This window comes from Myxocyprinus asiaticus, chromosome 16 (assembly GCF_019703515.2).
Source record: "Myxocyprinus asiaticus isolate MX2 ecotype Aquarium Trade chromosome 16, UBuf_Myxa_2, whole genome shotgun sequence".
Classification (NCBI taxonomy): domain Eukaryota; kingdom Metazoa; phylum Chordata; class Actinopteri; order Cypriniformes; family Catostomidae; genus Myxocyprinus; species Myxocyprinus asiaticus.
The window spans coordinates 3,428,955-3,451,531 of record NC_059359.1 but is presented as its reverse complement, the minus strand read 5'-3'; the positions used below and the strand labels follow the sequence as shown (position 1 = coordinate 3,451,531).

At 36.4% G+C, this 22,577-nt stretch overlaps 1 protein-coding gene across 2 annotated transcripts in view; it reads right to left on the bottom strand.

Annotated features, from left to right (window-relative positions):
- LOC127454299 (protein argonaute-1) overlaps window positions 1-22,577 on the bottom strand; it is a 59,692-nt gene that overhangs the window by 23,361 nt on the left and 13,754 nt on the right. For both annotated transcript variants that reach the window (XM_051721403.1, XM_051721402.1), the window contains exons 2-9: window positions 15,107-15,293; window positions 13,411-13,531; window positions 12,921-13,102; window positions 12,592-12,728; window positions 8,738-8,872; window positions 7,079-7,166; window positions 5,722-5,869; window positions 5,521-5,640 (exon numbers count right to left, since the gene is read on the bottom strand). In XM_051721403.1, the coding sequence (XP_051577363.1) occupies window positions 5,521-5,640; window positions 5,722-5,869; window positions 7,079-7,166; window positions 8,738-8,872; window positions 12,592-12,728; window positions 12,921-13,102; window positions 13,411-13,531; window positions 15,107-15,231 (1,056 nt within the window). In that variant the 5' untranslated portion in view covers window positions 15,232-15,293. The remainder of the gene's footprint in view (window positions 1-5,520; window positions 5,641-5,721; window positions 5,870-7,078; window positions 7,167-8,737; window positions 8,873-12,591; window positions 12,729-12,920; window positions 13,103-13,410; window positions 13,532-15,106; window positions 15,294-22,577) is intronic.

Genomic DNA, 22,577 nt, shown 5'->3' with positions numbered 1-22,577 from the left:
GCTCGCTATTGTTATTACAATTTTATTTATTTATTTTTTTTAATAATGTGTACCAATGAATTATTCACCGTAAGACCAGGAACGTAAAAATAGGATCAATTTTGATATCATATTGAGTTTAATGCTCAACTTGAGTATGATTTTATACACTGCTAATCCTGTTTTATATTGTATATGTCTACATTTACTTTTGTTATGTTCAAATCTTAAAATATTATAAAATGCAGGTATATGGGTCATTGACAAGTAAAGTTGTCCGAGGTGATAAAAGAGAGAAATCGTTTAATTTGTATCTTAAAACAAGTCAAATTAGTGGAAATGTAATATTTGTGTCCATGTCGGTTTCATAAATTAAAGGCAAGTTTATTTATATAGCACATTTTATGCACAGTGGTAATACAATAAAAAAATTTAAAAAACATCTGTGGCATTTATTGAATCACTGAAAAACTCGCAGCGGTCTACCACTACAAGAGATTTCATTTTTAATACATGTGGATCAATGATATGATGCTCATTTTTTATTTATTTTTCATTTATTTTTTTGCCCAGATCTACAGTATTAAATAATTCAAAAATACATTAAAAAAAATGCAATTTACAGATAAATTAATATTTGTAAAAAAAAACAATAAAAATAAAAAAATCCATATTATTATTATTTATTTTTATTTTTTTTGAAAACAAATAACAAAAAATACATTACATTTTTAACGTTTTAAAGCAAAAAAGACCCCTTTATACCCTCATGACTGTGCGTGAAGTTTTAAAAAAATCATTATTTTGTCATATTATAAAATTATCAATATTTGTACATTTTTATGAAAAGGCACTGTGATGAGGAGGAGGGCGGGGCCAGGCTGTGACTACACACGCCCGGCCCACAATCGGGCTAATCAGCCAAGGAGAGGGATAAGTGCAGTAGAAAGCTGCAGTTCGGGAGAGCGGTAAGGCTCGTCACCTGGGCCGTAATTATAGTGATGGCGGAGGGAGACCTGAAAAGACACAAAAACATAAATGCACACATTGCAGCTGCATACAGCTCTCTCTCTCCCGAACTGCCACATTCCGCTGCACTTATCCCTCTCCTCGGCTGATTAGCCCGATTGAGGGCTGGGCGTGCGTAGTCACAGCCCGGCCCCGCCCTCCTCCTCGTCACAGTGCCTTTTCATAAAAATGTACAAATATTGATAATTTAATAATATGACAAAATAATAATTTTTTAAAACTTCACGCACAGTCATGAGGGTATAAAGGGGTCTTTTTTGCTTTATGTTTTTGATCACATTCCAACTAAATGGCTAACTACATGTTGGTTACACCGCCTGACTTTGATTTCAAGGACAAACATTTTTCAAATATGAATCATATTTGAAAATAAAACTGTTTCACTTCGCTTACTATTCTGCACAACTCGTGCCCACATTTATTTTTCAATAATTTTATTTTCTAATGACGCTTTAATGTCTCCGAACGGTTACACCACATGACATTTAACTTTAAGCTGCAGGAAAAAAAAAGCTAAATGACTTTGAACTCAGAAATAGAAAACAGGTTCATCTTAGTAGAGGTGTTTTAAAATAATTGTTTTGTGTGAGTTGCATTTTTAATGTTGTATTTAAAGATCTGGAAAAATACTATAATGGTAGACAGATGTGGGTTTTTTTTTTAAATGGTTGATACCAATGCAGATAAATGCAGACATTTATATAGTAAAATTTGTTGCAACAAACAAACATTTTGAAATTATATTAACACTTATTTAACACAGTATTTCCTCAAAAGTCACAAATGAATGAGAAGGCTTAGTCTCTGACAAGGCTGTCGGTTGTCTGGAATTTGCAAAAAAGGGGAGCTGATTTTTCTGTTAATTGGCCAAGCTCAAAATAACCAAATATCAGCTGTTTATTGTCTGGACAATATATTGGTTTATTACCAATCTATTAGTATTAAATACAGACCTCAAATTATGTTTACATTAGTATCTGAATGTGAACCTAAATCAATCTCAAATTAATTCATGTTCCTTTATTTGTCTTGTTTTGGGAGGAAATTGTAGAGACACAACATAGGATGTAAGAACAGAACTGAACAAATGAATCACTATGACAACAGCCCTATTAACTCACTGACTCTACAGTGTTCATTACAGCTATAGTTGATGATGACCCATTACGATGCCAACTCATGCTCATGCTAACAAGATTCATGGAAGCTGATGATGTCATCTTATGTCATTTTCGAGTGCCGTGATGGAGAAAAGCAGAAGTCTGTGGTATGACCACAAATCTACGATCAGCCAAGTAGGAGATGATTTAATTGCAAATCAGATTTAAACTTCAGTAGCAGAACTGTATTAGAACAATGTTCACAGGAAGTCTCCACATGGTGTTTTTCATATCTTAAAATGTTTTAGTAAAAAAACATATGTAGGTAGTAGGTATTGCTGTTTAACTGTATGTATCGGTGTATATAAATGAAAATAATTAAAATTTTGTTCTTCCTTGAGTTTATTATGTGGAAGAAAACCCTTTTCTTAAACATCCTTCAAAAAATAATAATAATAATAATTATGTGAGGCAAAATGCATCTGATATCAAGACTTATTTTCAGAGAATATTTTGAAATATATTTGTTCTTGTTTAAATTATAAACCTCAAAAATATATATATATTTTTTTTAATCAGTATTTTTGTCTTGTTTTATTGTAAAACAAACTGTAATTGTAAAAAATCAAGACTTTTCAGAGAATATTTTAAATTAGGTTTATTTTTCATACCTCGTTGGCAAATAGTTTTTTCCTTGTTTTAATCAAAAACCTCAAAAATAATTTTCATATTCATTATTTTTGTCTTGTTTTATTGTAAAAAAATATATGTAAACATCCTTAAAAGACAATTATTCTTTGAGATGTGAAACAATTAAAGATATCAAGACTTGAATATTTTGTATTAAGTTTATTTTTCATGAGGGGCCTAGGTAGCTCAGCGAGTATTGACGCTGACTACCAACCAGGGCCGTTACTAGGCATGGGCGAACTAGGCGGTCACCTAGGGAGCCACCTGCTGGGGGGGCGCCAAAGAGGAGGCCACCGCAACACACCCCAAACACCCTCCCCTCCCCCCCAACAGGGGCAGCAACAGGGATCTCACCTAGGGCGCCAGAATACCACCCTTGGAGACGCGAGTTCGAATCCAGGGTGTGCTGAGTGACTCCAGCCAGGTCTCCTAAGCAACCAAATTGGTCTGGTTGCTAGGGAGGGTAGACTCACATGAGGTAACCTCCTCATGGTCACGATTAGGGGTTCTCACTCTCAATGGGGCGTGGTAAGTTGTGTGTGGATCGCGGAGAGTAGAATGAGTCTCCACATGCTGCGAGTCTCCGCGGTGTCATGCACAACGAGTCACGTGATAAGATGCGCGGAATGACGGTCTCAGAAGCGGAGGCAACGGAGACTTGTCCTCCACCACCCGGATTGAGGTGAGTAACTGCGCCACCACGAGGACCTACTAAGTAGTGGGAATTGGGTATTCCAAATTGGGGAGAAAAAAGTTTCTTTTTCATACCTAACTTTTTTTTTTAACATACCTAAAGTTTTTTTTAAATCATAAACCTAAAAAAAAAAAATCTTAATCAGTTTTTTTTGTCTTGCTTTATCATAAAACAAATTGTAAACATCCTTAAAAAAAAAGAAAAAAACAAAAAAAAGAAAGAAAGACTTGTTTTCAGAGAATATTTTCAATCAAGTTTATTTTTCATAGCTCGGCAAATAGTTTTTCCTTGTTTAAATCATAAACCTCAAAAATAATTTCCTTAATCAGTATTTTTGTCTTGTTTTATAGTAAAATACTAAATATATATATATATATATATATATATATATATATATACACACACACACACACACACTGGCGGCCAAAAGTTTGGAATAATGTACAGATTTTGTTGTTTCTGAAGGACATTGGTAATTTAATTCACCAAAGTGGCATTCAACTGATCACAAAGTATAGTCAGGACATTACTGATGTAAAAAACAGCACCATCACTATTTGAAAAAAGTCATTTTTGATCAAATCTAGACAGCAGCCATCACTCCAACACCTTATCTTTGAGTAATCATGCTAAATTGATCATTTGGTACTAGAAAATCACTTGCCATTATATCGAACACAGCTGAAAGCTATTTGGTTCATTAAATGAAGCTTAACATTGTCTTTGTGTTTGTTTTTGAGTTGCCACAGTATGCAATAGACTGGCATGTCTTAAGGTCAATATTAGGTCAAAAATGGCAAAAAAGAAACAGCTTTCTCTAGAAACTCATCAGTCAATCATTGTTTTGAGGAATGAAGGCTATACAATGTTTGAAATTGCCCAAAAACTGAAGATTTCAAAGGTGTACACTACAGTCTTCAAAGACAAAGGACAACTGTCTCTAACAAGGACAGAAAGAGATGTGGAAGACCAGATGTACAACTAAACAAGAGGATAAGTACATCAGAGTCTCTAGTTTGAGAAATAGACGCCTCACATGTCCTCAGCTGACAGCTTCATTGAATTCTACCCGCTCAACACCAGTTTCATGTACAAAAGTAAAGAGAAGACTCAGGGGTGCAGGCCTTATGGGAAGAATTGCAAAGAAAAAGCCACTTTTAAACAGAAAAACAAAAAGAAAAGGTTAGAGTGGGCAAAGAAACACAGACATTGGACAACAGATAATTGGAAAAGAGTGTTCTGGATCTTAACCCCATTGAGCTTTTGTGGGATCAGCTAGACTGTAAGGTGTGTGAGAATTGCCCGACAAGACAGTCACATCTATGGCAAGTGCTACAGGAAGTGTGGGGTGAAATGTCACCTGAGTATCTGGACAAACTGACAGCTAGAATGTCAAGGATCTGCAAAGCTGTCATTGCTGCACATGGAGGATTTTTTGAAGAGAACTCTTTGAAGTAGTTTAAGAAGTTCTTAACATTGTTTTCAAATTGTAATAGTCATTTTTCATGTTATTAATGTCCTGACTATACACTGTGATCAGTTGAATGCCACTTTGGTGAATAAAAGTACCAATTTCTTCCATAAGAGCAAAATCTGTACAATATTCCAAACTTTTGGCCGCCAGTGTGTGTGTGTATATATATATACACACACACACACACACACACATATATGTACACTCCTTAAAAAACAGTACATTTTTGAGGCAAAAAAGCATAAGATATCAACACTTTTCAGAGAGTATATTAAGTTTATTTTTCATACCTCATTGGCAAGTAGTTTTTTTTTCTTGTTTTAATCATAAAGCTCACTAAATTTGGTTAGATATGTGCTTAAAACAAGAAAAAACTAATTGCCAATAGTTTGCTGTATAAAACTATTTCTTACATTAAACCTTTTCTTTCTACAAAAACAGCTGTTTGTTTGAAATGACAACTGCTCTGATTGAAAAAAAAATATATACTTGTTTTATTTTAAAAAGCAAATTCATTAGTTGCACTTAAACCACAGCTAGTATGCAGCACTCACCAGTCTGCTGATCTCCTCCTGTCTGTCTGGTGCCGAGCGCGCCGTAGCTTTGATCATGGTGGATGTTTGATTATCTGTCAGTTTCTTGATGCACCGCTGTCCTGCTACAATATTACACACCTACAAGAACACCAGCGGGCAAACGTAAGAGCAGAGAAACTCGTCTACTGCCATCAGTGATGTGTAGGTGACAGCACTCACCTCTAGGGGCAAGTAGGTGTGCTTCTGCTCCTGTCCCACCTGTAGGCAGGGCAGGTGGGGGTATTTGAGCTGCAGGTTGTACTTCTGTTTAAAGTATTGAGCCACTGTACATTCTACTGTCTGCCCGCTCTCAAGCTGGAGAGGAAACCTGGAGACAAGATTCACAGCGTAAAAATGGGCCATCTTTTTACACTATAGTTAAAAGGAACTGTTCAACTAAAAATGAGTTCAATGAGTTAACATAAATAATTATTTCTTATAAGCAATATTATGTATATGCTAGGCCTAGAATAGAATGTTACAATGTTACAAATAAAACAACTCATAATGGGTGCGTTTTTTTGCCCCATATTTTGAATTTCATGGGCAATTTTTTAACTTTCAGTGGCAATTTGGCCCCCGAACCTGACCCTGATAGTGACTCACATTAAAGCTGGGATGGGCATTATCGAGTAATTTTAAAGTTGAGTACTCTAACCCACAAAAAACGAATAATCGAATACTCATAAATTAAAATGCAAGTTAAAAATAACAGGTGTCACACCTGTATGACAGGTTTTATTTACAAACTCCACCAAGAATGATTTCAAAATGAGCTAACTTCAAAAAACTTTTCTTTAGTAATAATTTTAACAAACAATATGCATTAATTTAATTCTCATTATAAATGCAATTAATGACTCAGTTGTTACTGCGAGATTTGGTGAGACATTCAGAGGTAAAGTACAATATGATTCAGAGTTGCAGGCAAATGTGCAAAGGAAAATCAATTTGCAATATTCGAGTAGCATTTATAATAGTCGATTAGTTGGTGCTGAATGAGTACTCAATTAGTCGATTACTTTTACACATCCCTAATTTAAAACATAAAAAAGGACCCAAAAACATCATAAAAGTAATCAATGTGGCTTGTACATCATATTCCAAGTCTTCTGAAGGCATACGATAGGTATTGGTCATTTGGTCAAAGTAATTTTTCAGTGAAAATATTGACGTCTGCTTGACGTTTATGGGTTCTTTAGTGCAAACAACTACTATTGTATTAAAGGACGAACCGAGATATTAATTAAATCTTTATCATATTTCATAATCATATTTTTTAATCCTAGGTTGAAGTCACTTTAAACCCTGGTTTTAGCAACATTTCACATTCTGAAAGATGGTTAATATCACTTTTAACAATGGATTTTAAGGTCACTGGGGGCTGTTCATACATATTTGTTGTTGTTGTTTTCATTGTGTAATACAATAAAAACATATGTCCATCAGTAAACAAATTAAAATGTGAAAAGCCCATTAGAAAACTACACAATGAATTCTGAAGACTTCACATAAGGTTACCCAGCACGATACTCACGTTTGGTGGCTAGCAGGGCGACGCGTAACGTTGCAGACGCGGTACTTCCTTTTCATTTGACCACAGTGCGTAACTTCCACCTTCAGGCCTGTCCACCAACAACAGAACAAAATGCACAAACAAACATTGTCAAACACTGGCAGGGCTTTGGGTCAAAAGAATACGCCCAATCTGGAAACTTTTTGTGAGTTTCCACAAAAGAAAAGGCAGTTTACAAGTCCCTTAAACCAGGGACAAGTACATCAGTGACCGGAGGTCAGGATAATCTTCTACCTGTTTAAAGTTTCAAAAACAACTCAAAATGCAAAATACAATTGTATTGATTAAATAATGCAATAGGATGCAACTGACTATTCTACTATATAACAAGCACGCCGCATCACAGTCTTTGTTTACAAGTTTTGAGAACATTTTAACGTCCAAAGTAATTTGGGGTCCTGGGTAGCTCAGCAAGTAAAGACGCCGACTACCACACCTGGAGTCGCGAGTTCAAATCCAGGGTGTGCTGAGTGACTCCAGCCAGGTCTCCTAAGCAAACAAATTGGCCCGGTTGCTATGGAGGGTAGAGTAACATGGGGTAACTTCCTCGTGGTCGCTATAATGTGTGGTTCTCGCTCTCGGTGGGGTGCGTGGTGAGCTGTGGATGCCACGGAGAATAGCGTGAAGCCTCCACACATGCTATGTCTCTGCGGTAACGTGCTTAACAAGCCACGTAATAAAATGCACAGATTAACGGTCTCAGACGCGGAGGCAACTGAGATTCGTCCTCCGCCACCCGGACTGAGGCGAGTCACTATGCCGCCACGAGGACTTAGAGCGCATTGGGAATTGGGCATTCCAAACTGGGGAGAAAAAGGGGAGAAAAAAAAACAAACAAACAAAAAAAAAACATCCAAAGTAATTTGATATCTGGTCTAGAAGTAGACTGATATATCGGTTTTACAGATTAATCGGTGCTGATAGTTGCTTTTTATCAGTTATCGAAAACAAATCAATGCCGATAGTTGCTGGTATTTTATTTTTTTCCCACTTTTTTTTATTCCTTATCAACACACCTCATCTGGTGAAATATATACATACAAAACCCTTCATCTGGTGAAACTATAGGCTATAAAAAGCTTCATTTTGTAAATAATTGCATATAGAGCATTAACCAAACCAAGTCTCTGTCACTCTGTCATAAGAGTACCAAAGTATTTTGAACTTGTTTATAGTTAAAAGTCCCACTTTATGCACCAAAACTTAATTTCTCTGGTTATTATTGGGATACGTGTTGCACAATAAACTGCTTTTAGCCTCACTGTCTGTGCCCTTCATAGTAAGGAAAGACTAAGACTTTTTTTATTATTCTATAAATAAATGTTAAAAACTATTGGACCATTAATTGGTTATCTGCTTTTTTCACCAACTTAGTTATCGGTATTGGCAAAATCCACTATCGGCCGACCTATAATCTGGTCTCTAGACATGGTTCAGAATCTTCAATGAGAGTCCGTCTGTTTTATCACCTGCTAGGTAAAAATTATAAGTCCAATTGCTTAGAAATGTAATAGCACATCTCTCCTCAACAAGGCCAGTGATTTGAGGTGTCATTCATGTTCATGTCACAATGGTGCAGGACAAGTCATGTGCAGGTTTGTGCAAATAGAAGAGACCCACCTTTGATCTCCTTGGTGAATCTGACTCTTTGCGAGTCAGTGAGTGTCTTCGGCTGCTCGTCAATGTTGCGGATGTCCAGAACTTCACACATGAACTCGATGACAGGCTGGGCTTTGTAAAAGGCCGTTGCAGATACTGGAAACAGTAAGAATGGAGAGTTTTGAAGATCAAAGTTTATAGAGAATGTTTCAAAAAATATTCATTAGTTTTGGTTAGTTGTCAAACACATTCAAAACAACAGCTGGAGGCGCTTCATTCATTGTGACATGCGGCGGCAACACTAACAAGATTGTCATGACATGTCAAGATTAAAATTTTGACTGTTTTTAGGAGGCTGAATGCTCCCTGGAATCCAGGAACTAACGAAAATTAAAGTGTTTAGATTTGTCTGGATATGTGAACAAGATTTTCGCCAACTAACTACATTTGATAGGCAGAGTCCAGCTGGCTAGTAGGGCTGCCCCGATTATGAAATTTGGCCGATGATTAATTGTCACACAAATAATTGCAATTATGACGATTAGTTGTCATACAAATTTTCATACTTCTTAAGGTGTATGTGTGCTTCATTAACTTGGAATCACATAATAAAATAGGGACATAAGATTTCCTAAACCTTTAAATAAAAATATTGCACGGGGGTTAGAATGATCTTCTTGGTAAACTATAGTCTTGGTCCATTTTTACATTTACACTGTTGTTTTTTTGGAATCAACCTAACCTAACCTAACCTAGTGTGGCATAACATAGCCTAGCCTAGCCTAGCCTAACATAATATAAAACATAGCCTAGCCTAGCCTAGCCTAACCTAGCCTAGCCTAGCCTAGCCTAACCTAGCCTAACCTAACATAACCTAACATAACCTAGCATAGCATAGCCTAGCATAGCCTAGCATAGCATAGCATAGCCTAGCCTAACATAACATAACATAACATAACATAACCTAGCATAGCATAGCATAGCCTAGCCTAGCCTAACATAACATAACATAACATAACATAACATAACTAGTGCTGTCAAAGTTAATGCATTAATAAGGTTTCAACGCACAAATTTTTTTAAACGCCGTTAACGTGTAATATGACCCTTTCAATAAACTGTAGCTCATGAGAAGTGAGTCAATTCGAGCAAACGCTGCTAATGTCACATGCATTGACCGTCGGGAAAACAGATGGTGGGAGACATTATGCTGATACCTGTGCCAAGCAATTGATCAATGTAGCACAGCAGTAGAACATGCCCGCAAAGCACAGAGAGCTCAGCTCGGAACTCTGTAACATGATTGCAGATTTGAACACCTGCTTGCACTGCGAAGTGCGGTACGAAAGTTGCAAGGCACGGTGCGAGCGCGAAGTGAAAGTGTGAGTGCGAGGTGATCCTCTATGTTCTGTGACTGCTACCGGGTCCTTGAATAACGAATAACGTGTGCCAGTTAAGGCAGCCCGGTGGAGTTTCTGGTGCCCCCCTAGGGAGCTGGTGCCCTACACAGACTGCGTAATATGCATATAGGAAGCAGCAGTACTGATTATCGGCTAACGGAAACCCTACTGCTGTCTCCAAGGTTCTGTCACAGCGTCTCTGTTTGATAGTGCACTAGCCAATGCAGAAGTTGGAGACATTGCTGGAACCTTGCAGGTAATCTACACTGTCATTTAATCCCACTGGTTACAATTGTGACCGGGGTCTAAAAGGAGTTTTTGATGTCAGTTGTAAATGACAGTGCAGACTTTTTTGCATGTCTATCAAAACTCCATAAAAAGAAGCAAATAAATACTTACAACTACCATATTTTGTACATAATTTGAATTGAGTTGTGTTCATTTTCTGTTGTTCAACTCTGTTGGTGGGGTAGGTTTTGTATGGATGACTGAAAAAATACATCTGGATGAAGCATATTTTGTCCACTCATGTTTATAAAGATATTGTGATTAATCGTGATTAACTACAAAAATTATGCGATTAATCGCAATTAAATATTTTAATAGTTTGAGAGTCTGTCCTAAATTCCTCACTTTTACATGTTATTTTAAGGCTCTCAATGTAAACCCACGGGGCACGAGCCCTTATTTCTCATGAATGAAAACCTTTGAGATTCTGTGTGTATTCAAAAACATGTTTCTTCATTTTTACCTATCACTGTGTGTCATTAACACAAAAGTTGTTGCAGCAATGTGTTATTTTAAGGATCTGGTAATGACACCTCATTGTTTATTTTCAGTTTTTGCATCTTATGTGTTCTGTTTCAACCAGGCTTAAAAAGCACATGCTAGACATTTTGTTTTGAGAGTTCTTGGTAATAAAAATGCTGTTACTGGAAATGCTTCAGTTGCAAGAAACCCTTTACTTATAAGAGTAATTTCACTAAAATGGTAAATGGTCTGCACTTATATAGCGCCTTTTTTTAACCTTAGTGGTTCCAAAGCGCTTTACACTGTGACTCATTCACCCATTCACACACACACTCACACACCAATGACGGCAGTGCTGCCGTGCAAGGCGATAGCCTGCCACTGGGAGCAACTTGGGTTTCAGTGTCTTGCCCAAGGACACTTCGGCAAACCCTGCGATTAGTGGCCAACCCGCTCTACCACCTGAACCACAGCTCAGCCACATCTTTTTTTTTACTTAAAGTAATATTCCAGGTTCAATAAAAGTTAACCTCAATCGACAACATTAGTAGCATAATGTTGATTACCACTAAAAATCACCACTAAATTTTTAAAAAGGCTTATAATTTTATAAAAGCATTTACATTATTACAGTCATTTTAGGGTTTGTTTACATTACATCGTCATGGCAACGAAAATGTGAAAATTTTTGTGGTAATCAACATTACGCCACAAATTCTGTTAATTGAGCTCAATTGTATTGAATCCAGAATATTCCTTTATGGGTTTTCTTGTAAACCAGGAGCAGTAGCATTCCAAATCCATTGTTATTGTTTACATTATTGAAAAGGTCTATCCACAGTTTTCCTGAGCAACCACTAAGCAGCGCCATGATGATTCTAATTGCCTGTTTTGTATTTTTGGTCTTGAAACAACAAGTAAAAACTGCCAAAACGAGCGATCCAGTAGAGAACAACAACTATTTAAGTGTTACTTGGTGTAAAAATGAATTTCAGGCTCAACTTGTGCAGTTGTTGGCTGTCATAACAACTCAATAATTAATGATATCAACGTAACTTATCTCTGACCATCGCTTCATGTCATCTACACACTGAGGTGATGCTGTGAAGTATTGGCATGTTTTTTTGACAATTTTTACAAATACCTTAAAAATGACACAACCTGCTAAGAATATACGCCGATGCGAGTGAAAACACCGGAGACCGGAAATCGAAAACAATCAAATCGTGGAACATTTCCGCGTTCAGGATAAAAGGTGGATACAAATGATTGACATTTCAAGACATTAAATAATCGACAATTAAGGAACATTTAGGTGAACAGGTTGAACTGTTCCTTTAAACTCTTCAGTTCTGGAGCATTTTCAGGCTGCCGCCTGAAATTATCCACAACAAATTTAAATGAGTTTATCATGCTTTTTCTACTGGACTGCATATTTTGTTCTGTACTTCTGAGACATAACATTGGATTATTTATATAGAGTTTGTGGCCATTTGGGGCTCACAGAAGCAGTGATAAGGGCAGACATGAGACATTTGTATTTATTGTCTTAAAAAAGTAATATTTTACTTTTTGATTCTTATGATAAATATTTAACTGTGGTGTTAGGAAACAAAATAAACTACATAGTCACAGTCCGAGAATGAACCCTTTCATTTGTTATATGACTTGGGCTATATAATACACATTCGTATTTATATTTATGTAAGATAAATGATGTCATACCATCAATGTTGAGCATCATCTTCCACATGGCCGGCCGGACAGACTGGTGAAAGCCGAACCACACCTCTCTGCCTCCACCCAGAGGATGATAGTAGCCTTCAGGAGGAGAAAAGAAGGAGCGTCCGACTGGAGTGTATCTGCAGATGGAAAAGCTGGATGGTCACAGTGGACAGACATCCAAGCTCAAAAAAAACATTTTAGGCATTAAGATAAAACCCTCCGATTAGATATTCAGAGTTTTGTTGGAGGCACTTGGTAGCAAGTTGATGCGGTCACTTTATATTATGGTCAGATGGTTTCTGTAACATGTAAGTCCACTTCCAGTGTACCTCATGGAGGCCAGGTGTCTCATGGCCACATCGAGGGCTTGAACAGAGTCCAGAGGGACCTGCAGACGTCCACTGACCAGCGTCTCCTGCAGCAGCCTCCACGACACCTTGGCCAGCCAACGAATAGACACTTTAAAGATGCGATCTTTCCCTTCACCAGGGATGGTCACTTCAAAGTCCACCTACAATAAATAATGAGACATCTAAAATGAGAAGAGAACTGGAGACCAGACAAGTAACCATTAAAGGGATAGTTCACCCAAAAATAAAAATACAATTCTGTCATATTCTATCATTTACTCACCCTCGTGTTGTTCCAAACCCATATGACTAATTTTTTTCCCTTTTATGTTTCACAGAAGGAAGAAAGTGAGTGAGTAAATGATGACAGAATTTTCATTTTTGGATGAACTGTCCCTTTAAGAAGACTGAGAGATATTTAAATGTAATATGGCAACCCAGCAACTTAGCAAGTAACTACTTTACGTACCTTTTCGCTGCCTATAGGTAAAGCTAAAACAGTGTAGATATTCTTCTTTCCGTCATAAACTGGCTTTCGGTCACCAAAGAGCTGTGGTTTGAAATGTTGGACCATGTACTCCACAACCTCTCTGTGAAGGAATAAATAAATAAATAAATAAATAAATAGTCAATAACTAAATACCTAAATAGTAAATAATTAATAAAAAAAAAAAGAATAATAAAAAGTTGATTAAATCAATAACAAAATATCTAGAAAAAGTAAATAAATAATAACAAAAAACATAAATGACAAATCAATAAATGAAGGAATGAAAATAATGAAATTGTTAAATTAATAACTAAACAAATAATACAATAAAAGGACTGAATTAATAAACAAATAGGAAATAAATGAAAAAATAATGAATTTAATAACTAGCTAACAAAATAAATACAAATTAATTTAATAAATAATAAATGATGCACTGAATTAATAAATAAATAATAAAAGGAGATTAAACAATAAATAAAATTAATTAAATCAACAACTAAATAACTAAACAAATTAAATGAAATGAAAATAATAATAATAATAATAATCATTAAAATCATTAAATAAACTAAATTAAATAATAATAATAATTAACAAATGATGGACTGAATGAATAAATAAATAAATATTTAAAAATAAAAGGAGATTCATGTGATTTCATACTGAGACACTGATGTATAATCAAAACCTAGGCAAAATAAATTATTAAATTAATAACAAAATAAAAATAAAGGACTGAAATAATAAATAAAAATATATAATTAAATCAATTAAATAACAAAATAAATAGTAAATAAATAAATAACTGAAAAATATTATTTACATTAGTAACTAAATAAATAAATCTTACATTAATACAAAAATAAACAAATAATGGACTTAATGAATAAATAAAAATAAAAGGAGCGCCATGTGATTTGATACTGAAATATGTATGTTTTATCAAAATATAGGCAGGAATAGTTTATCATGTATTTCCTGGAGGGAATTATATAACAGAATATCATACTAGATCAAACCTAAACCATCTAACCTTATATGAACATATCTTAAAAACTACTACGAGTGCATTGCATGCAAAAGTTTACATCTGGGGGCATTCACACCGTGTGCGTTCTTGCCTTTGGTCATTGTTCTGCACCTCGCGACTACATCTTACTGAAATAGAGTTAGAAGATTAACAGAATTCACACCTTCTGTTCTGAGCCCGTCTCTGTATACTCCCACTGTAACTTCAATTTATCCTAATACCTTATTAGGGGAGAGCGGTTTAAGAAGCTTTCTTTCTAGGTCATACTTCATGTAATTGTGGAAACTGAAATATTTTAGCCCTCGCCATAGCAAACCTTGCAATTCTGCCAGGTTTGATTTTATCCTGACCCAAATAACGTCATGGATTTACTGTAGCTAATAAAACCACAATTCACTATATTCATTATAATTGTATTTAATTAACCAACAAATTAGTCAATACTATCATTTACTCTTTGAGACTGGATTACATCTGTTCAAATGAACATGCATGCGTATGTACGTTTGTACACTTTGTGTGAATCCGAATATGAATATATCAGTTGTTAAATTGAATGTGTAATTATTCTGATACCCATCTACCAAACATGTTGAGGACAAACTGTACGAATGTAAAACTTTGAGGTGACGGGGCCATTACCTGTTGACCCGGCGAGGACACTTTTCAGGTTTGATGTCCACTTCATAGTGGTAAACGTCCATTTTTGGGATCTCCACCTCAAAGTAATTGGCAAGCAACTTGATGGGTTTGCCAACAGTGCCCATGCCAGGCCTGCGGGGTGCCTGGAACACCTGCTGCAGGGGTGGGGGGTATGGCCCCACGGGCACTGAGGAGACAGAGAGATCATTTTTGTCAGTTGAGCAGAAAAAATATCAAATGTACATTTTACTGGTGGAGGACAGTTAAGAAACAAATCTTCTTAATGTTCATTAATGTCTTCTTAGAGGTTCAATGTTAAACATTCACTCTATTTTATTTAGGAATGCACAGCTGTATCGGCCACCAATATTTATCGGCTAATTATTAAAACCATTTGCGTATCGGTCAAAAGTATGAAAACACTCATATGAAAAACCAATGGTTTTTTAATAATTAATCAATGAAATGTATTGCATGGTATAAAGTGTGTAAAAAAATAAAATAAAAAAAGCATGTTGAATATGCATAATATTAAATTGTAATATTCTATTATAATATCTATTTTTAAGAACTGCAAAAACTGAAGTACAAAAATGTTTAAAAAATTACAACATCAATCATCGTTATCATATTTGTTGTTAATCTTTTTAAGTCATTGTGGTTCTCTTACATTTTGGCCAGTCACATGTTCAACAGATCCATCCCATGTTCAGTAGGAATTATTTATTATTGAACAATAAAATAGGTTTTGTACCTCTTTGTTCATTTCTTAAAGCATAGTACCTAAGCAAAACAGTGATCTGATGACTAAATAAGGAAAATAAATGGCAAAATATCGCTATCGGCAGATAGGTTTTTTAGTTAAAATCAGTATTGGGCAAAAACAATTATACATTTATTAGCCATCCCTAATTTTATTCTATTTTATTGTATTTTTATTTTACTGCATTTCATATATTGCACATTTTTTTGTTATCAATAATGGCATATTATTTATTTATTTTATTTTTTACTTATTTTTAATTTTATTTATTTTTTCTCTCTCACTGCTTTTTATTTTGTGTGTTTGGCAATATTATAAGAGAAAACAATCACGAAAAAAGTCATAAAAAAATGTATTTAAAATTGAGAGAAAGAGAGACATAGAATAAGTAAGAGAGAGAGAGAGAGAGAGAGAGAGAGAGAGAGAGAGAGAGAGAGAGAGAGAGAGAGATGGAGGGAGAGAGGTCACAAAGCAGATACTAGCATTGGCAATCCGGGGAAGGTTATAAGAGCGGGAGATGTTGAAAGAAGAGAGAATTGGGGGTTTGAGGGATTATGTGTGTAGAGATATGGTGACAGGAGTGTGTATTGACATGGGACAAAAGGAAAAAGGAACAAAGAGAATGGTGACCAGAACAAGTAGGGGGTGGAAGGCCTTGGGATGAAAATAGAGAGTAGGGAGATGGGCCAGATGTATAGTAACTCAAAACTAGTGCTGCTACTAATAATAATCAAATCAAAACAATTATTAATGGATTAAAGGGATAGTTCACCCAAAAATGAAAATTCAGTCATAGTTTACTCACCCCTGTGTTTTTATGACTTTCTTTACTTTTATTAACACATACAAAAAGACGGTGCTCAGTGATGTCATACAAGGGCAGTTTGAAGTGACTAGTCATGTCAAGTCATTTTTATTTGTATAGCGCTTTTCACAACACACATCGTTTCAAAGCAGCTTTACAGAAAATCATGCTTTAACAGAAATGAAACTGTAATATCTATAAAGTAATCATTGTGTAGTTTGATTAAATATGATTGTAAAATGTGTATAGACCTTAAATAATGATATAATAACTGTATTTAGAACACCAGTGAGCAAGCTGAAGGCGACTGTGGCAAGGAACACAAAACTCCATAAGATGTTGTTAATGGAGAAAAATAACCTTGGGAGAAACCAGACTCACTGTGGGGGCCAGTTCCCCTCTGACTAAACCGCATGAATATAATGCCAGTATTAGTTATTTATGTGCAGTGTAAGTCATGGTTTTAAATTGGTAAATTAAGTAATAGTTAAGGTCCAGTGTTTTAAAAATAAAAATATTTTTTTAAATTTAAGATTAATGACTAATGTCTTTGAAGACCATCCTGCATGACTACCTCTTCAAGCTTCAAAAGAACACAAAAGTATAACTCAGAAGTCTAATAAATTATTCCATGAGACTCATGATTGTTATGAAAGAATACGATAAGGTTTGGTGAGAAACAAAACGAAATCTAATGTACAGTTGAAGTTTACAAACACCTTAGCCAAATACATTTAAAATCAGTTTTTCACAATTCCTGACATTTAATCGTAGAAATCATTCCCTGCCTCAGGTCAGTTAGGATCACTACTTTATTTTAAGAATTTTAAATGTCAAAATAATAGTAGAGAGAATGATTTATTTCAGCTTTTATTTCTTTCATCACATTCCCAGTGGGTCAGAAGTTTACATACGCTTTGTTAGTATTTGGTAGCATTGCCTTTAAATCGTTTAAATTGCTTCAAACGTTTTGGGTAACCTTCCACAAGCTTCTCACAATAAGTTGCTGGAATTTTGGCCCATTCCTCCAGACAGAACTGGTGTAAGTGAGTCAGGTTTGCAGGCCTCCTTGCTCGCACACGCTTTTTCAGTTCTGCCCACAAATTTTCTATCGGATTGAGGTCAGGGCTTTGTGATGGCCACTCCAGTACCTTGACTTTGTCTTTAAGTCATTTTGCCACAACTTTGGAGGTATGCTTTGGGTCATTGTCCATTTGGAAGACCCATTTGAGACCGGGCTTTAACTTCCTGGCTGATGTGTTGAGATGTTGCGTCAATATATCCACATAATTTTCCTTCCCCATGATGCCATCTATTTTGTGAAGTGCACCAGTCCCTCCTGCAGCAAAGCACCCCCACTACATGATGCTGCCACCCCCATGCTTTACAGTTGGGATGGTGTTCCTCGGCTTGCAAACATCACCCTTTTTCCTCCAAACATAACGATGGTCATTATGGCCAAACAGTTCCATTTTTGTTTCATCAGACCAGAGGACATTTCTCCAAAAAGTAAGATCTTTGTCCCCATGTGCACTTGCAAACTGTAGTCTGGCTTTTTTATGGCAGTTTTGGAGCAGTGGCTTCTTCCTTGCTGAGCAGCCTTTCAGGTTATGTCGATATAGGACTCGTTTTACTGTGGATATAGATACTTGTCTACCTGTTTCCTCCAGCATCTTCACAAGGTCCTTTGCTGTTGTTCTGGGATTGATTCGAACTTTTCGCACCAAACTACGTTCATCTCTAGAAGACAGAATGCGTCTCCTTCCTGAGCGGTATGATGGATTTGTGGTCCCATGGTGTTTATACTTATACAGTTAACTTAGTGTATGTAAACTTCTGACCCACTGGAATTGTGATAGTCAATTAAAAGTGAAACAATCTGACTGTTAACAATTGTTTGTCATGCACAAAATAGATGTCCTAAACGACTTAAAACTATAGTTTGCTAATATTAAATATGTAGAGTGGTTAAAAAATGAATTTTAATGACTTCAACCTAAGTGTTTGTAAACTTCTGACTTCAACTGTATTATTTAGTGAAAATGTTCACTGACTGTTGATCTCCTGTGCACGTTCATGATAGGGCACAAGAGCAACAGTTCACGCAGCCCCCTCGCAACATTGGGGCGTTCAAGCGAAAACTAATTTTGTTTATCTAAAAACAGGTCCTCCACAGCAATAGTGACAACAGCTGCACACAAAACAGAACTTACTAAACATGTCTGAAGAGACTGTAGTCAAAGAATTGATGCATTTCTATGCTCAGCCTTATTTTTTTGGGAAAGTTTTTGCACCGGTGCCAGTTTACAGTGGACGGAGTTACCCGCGCGATGACGAAAATATAAAACAAGCGATCAATAGAAATGTACCGTCACTCGTTACTGCTGGTTAGGTAAAAATCTCTGATTACCATAGAAAATATACATTTTATCGCGTGTCAGGTTAGGACACAGTGTGACTGTGGCTGCCTGTAGCCTGCTCTATGTTTCTGTTTGATTTCCGAGTACTCCGTTAAAAAAAATAAGGTTGGGCATAGAAATACATCAATTCTTTGACTACAGTCTCTTCAGACATGTTTAGTAAGTTCTGTTCTCTGTTTTGTGTGCAGCTGTGTTGTGCTCTGTTGTCGCTATCGCTATGGAGGACCTGTTTCTAGATAAACAAAATTAGTTTTCACTTGACGCTCCAATGTAACCAAATTAAATGAAAATATTTAAGAAGCTTCTTGAGCTCAAACAAGATTTAGTGCACTGTCTGTAATTATGTGGGCTTATAAGGAACAGTGCCTTTGAAAAGACTGTTTGCTCATAGATTAAATGCAGAATAATAATTTTATGTGTTTAAACACAAATAACAAACATGCTCTACATTGTAAATATAGTTTTATTACATGTTTACCTTGACTCTAATTTAAATTGAGGTTTATTTTCCACTGAACCCTATTGTTCCTAATAAGCCCACTCTGAAACAAACCACTGAACCTCATAATAAACTGAATTAATTGACAACTCTACATACAGAATCTGTTTTCATTGCAGGGAGAAAAATGAATAGGCAGACAACAAAATTATAAGGACTGTCAGATAAAAATAATAATAATATAACATATAATTTACTTGAGGTCTAAATCTAGATGTTTATTTAGTAAAATGTGAAGCATTTACATTTTAATAAGCATAGTGGGCTTATTAAAAACACATGTGGGCTTAAATGGTACATGTGTTCAATATAAGCCTGATTAAATAAAGTAACTTAATTTTATCAGTTTATGACAAAACATAATACGAGTGTTTAGATGAGAAATTAATCTTTGGTTTAACACTCACTTTGTTGGATGGCTGTTAAAATGTACAGTATGTAAGAAAACATGTAAAACTTAGATTTGGGTGGGCTTAATTGGGTCACTTCCCCTAAACATTTTCAAAACATTCCTCTGTTTGTTTGAGCATCTGAACCAGCCCGGCACAGCAACATTGGCTCAGCCAATAACACAAGTTGGGGGCGGGATTATCTGTTTTCTGACCAATGGAAGAGGGAGGGAGAGTTTAAAAATCACTGTTTGAAATCCATTCATTTGCTATTGCGTTTGGTGCCACTAGAGGTACAGAAATAAGACACTTTACAGTTTGTTTACTTTTGTACAATAAACAAATTTGCTATTTTGTTGGGATGCCACTTAGCGTCCAATGTAATACCAGTTGCGAACCACATCTCTAGTGTGTGGTGACGCCCTTCACCTCTCTGGTCATGAGGAACACGCCCCTCTATCATAACAAAGGCCCCAGCTGCCCTCCTTCCCAAACAGGGGGAGACGGAGGGAGAAAGACCCTCACGCCTCCACATCAGCACACACAAACACAAGGGCCCCAAAACATTCCCAGCCTCACCATGGCAACAGCAGAGCAACACACATTGTCATGGAGATAAGGGGACCCAGTGAGAGCTGGACCTTGGACTTATTCATCCTATAGTGTCAGCTCGCACCTCAACATTAGACCGTGACAAGGTCATCAATCTTATTCTATAAGGCTCACTTTATAGCTCTGTATAATTTAAGGGCTACAGGCACTCGGGAGAACATCCATACACTTTTTACGCTAAAGAAATATACAAGGAGACTCTGATAATTCTTGATCGACAGCAAACTCTCTGTTGCTGTGTATGTGTGCTTCAACACCAGCGCAAGTGCACGCATCATCCAAAAGCTGCAGCAGATGGCAAGAAATGGAGCCAGATTTCAAGCAACCATGTAAACAATAAGTGGCTCTCCGTTAGGGCTGGGCGATAAAAAGTGAAGGTGCTTAGAGTTTTCAAAACACTTTTTAAAAATTAAGCAACACTGATATTTGTGAATATCGCAATAATTTTATCTTGCTTTTTAATCAGTCAATATGTAAAGATTGTGCTAGTAAGCCAGTTTCTGGCTCTGATTTGTGAATATCGCAAAAATGTAATGTGCTTTTTATTTGCCCATTAAGTTTCCAAAAGATTGTCCCAGAGGGCTACTTAGCTTCAAAACAGCTCCTTGTGTCAAATATTGTCAAAAGTTAGGCTGGGCCATATATGGAAATACTCAAAATATACTTGCAATGATTTTGCTAGCGATTCAAATTAAAGTAAAATTGTGATTTGTGTATATCGCAGTGATTTTAATGTGCTTAAAATTATATGGCCAGTAAGTTTCCCAAAGACTGTGCTAGTAGGCCAGTTTTAAAACTGATCCTCGTGCCAAATGTCATCAACAGTAGGGCTGGGACATATTTGACAATGTACTTCCGATGATTTTGCTGATGATATCAAATGAAGCAACATAGTGATTCGTGAATGTTGCATTGATTTTAATGCACTTTCTATTTAGCCAATACGTTTTCTAAAGACCTCACCACCTCAGCAGGCCAGTTTTGAACACACTATTAGTGCCGAATATCATCGAAAGTGGGACTGGCCGATATTTCGGATTACTTAAAATATACTTGCAATGATTTTGCTGTTGATATAAAATTATGCAACACTGCAATTCACAAGTACCGCAGTGATTTTAATGTGCTTTTTATTTGGCCAAGAAGTTTCCTGAAGACTGTACCAGTAAGGCCAGTTTCTAACCTGATCCTCGGGGGGCCTGGGTAGCTCAGTGGTAAAAGACGCTGGCTACCACCCCTAGAGCTCACTAGTGCGCTAGTTCGAATCCCAGGGTGTGATGAGTGACTCCAGCCAGGTCTCCTAAGCAACCAAATTGGCCCGGTTGCTAGGGAGGGTAGAGTCACATAGGGTAACCTCCTATAATTTATAATGTGGTTTGTTCTCAGTGGGCCACATAGTGAGTTGAGCATGGATGCCGCAGTGGATGGCGCAAAGCCTCCACACACGCTATGTCTCTGCGGCAACATGCTCAACAAGCCACATGATAAGATAAGATAAAATGCAGACACGGAGGCAGCTGGGATTCGTCTTCCGCCACCCAGACTGAGGCGAATCACTACATGACCACAAGGACTTAAAAGCACATTGGGAATTGGGCATTCCAAATTGGGTTGTTTTTGTGGTGTTTTTTTATTGGCCAAAGTGAAAGATGCATGTTACCAAACAGAATTCTGAAAATAATCATTGTTTTTAAGCAGTTTTCTCAAACACTCCCCTGTCTACCATGAGTTGGGTAAAACAAATAGTCCCGCCCCAAACTCACACCATTGGCTGAGTCAATGTTGCTGTGTGGGGCTGGTTGGGAGGCTCAAAAAACATAGCAATGTTTTGATGGTGCTACAGAGTCACAGTGCTTCCAATTTCGGAAATAAACCTACAAATGGCTATTTATAGTTGTCTCTGCATATTCAGCTGTGATACGAGAAAGCATTTAAATATAAAAAAACACACTTCAGATTTAGTGATGGCTATTCAGCAGGACT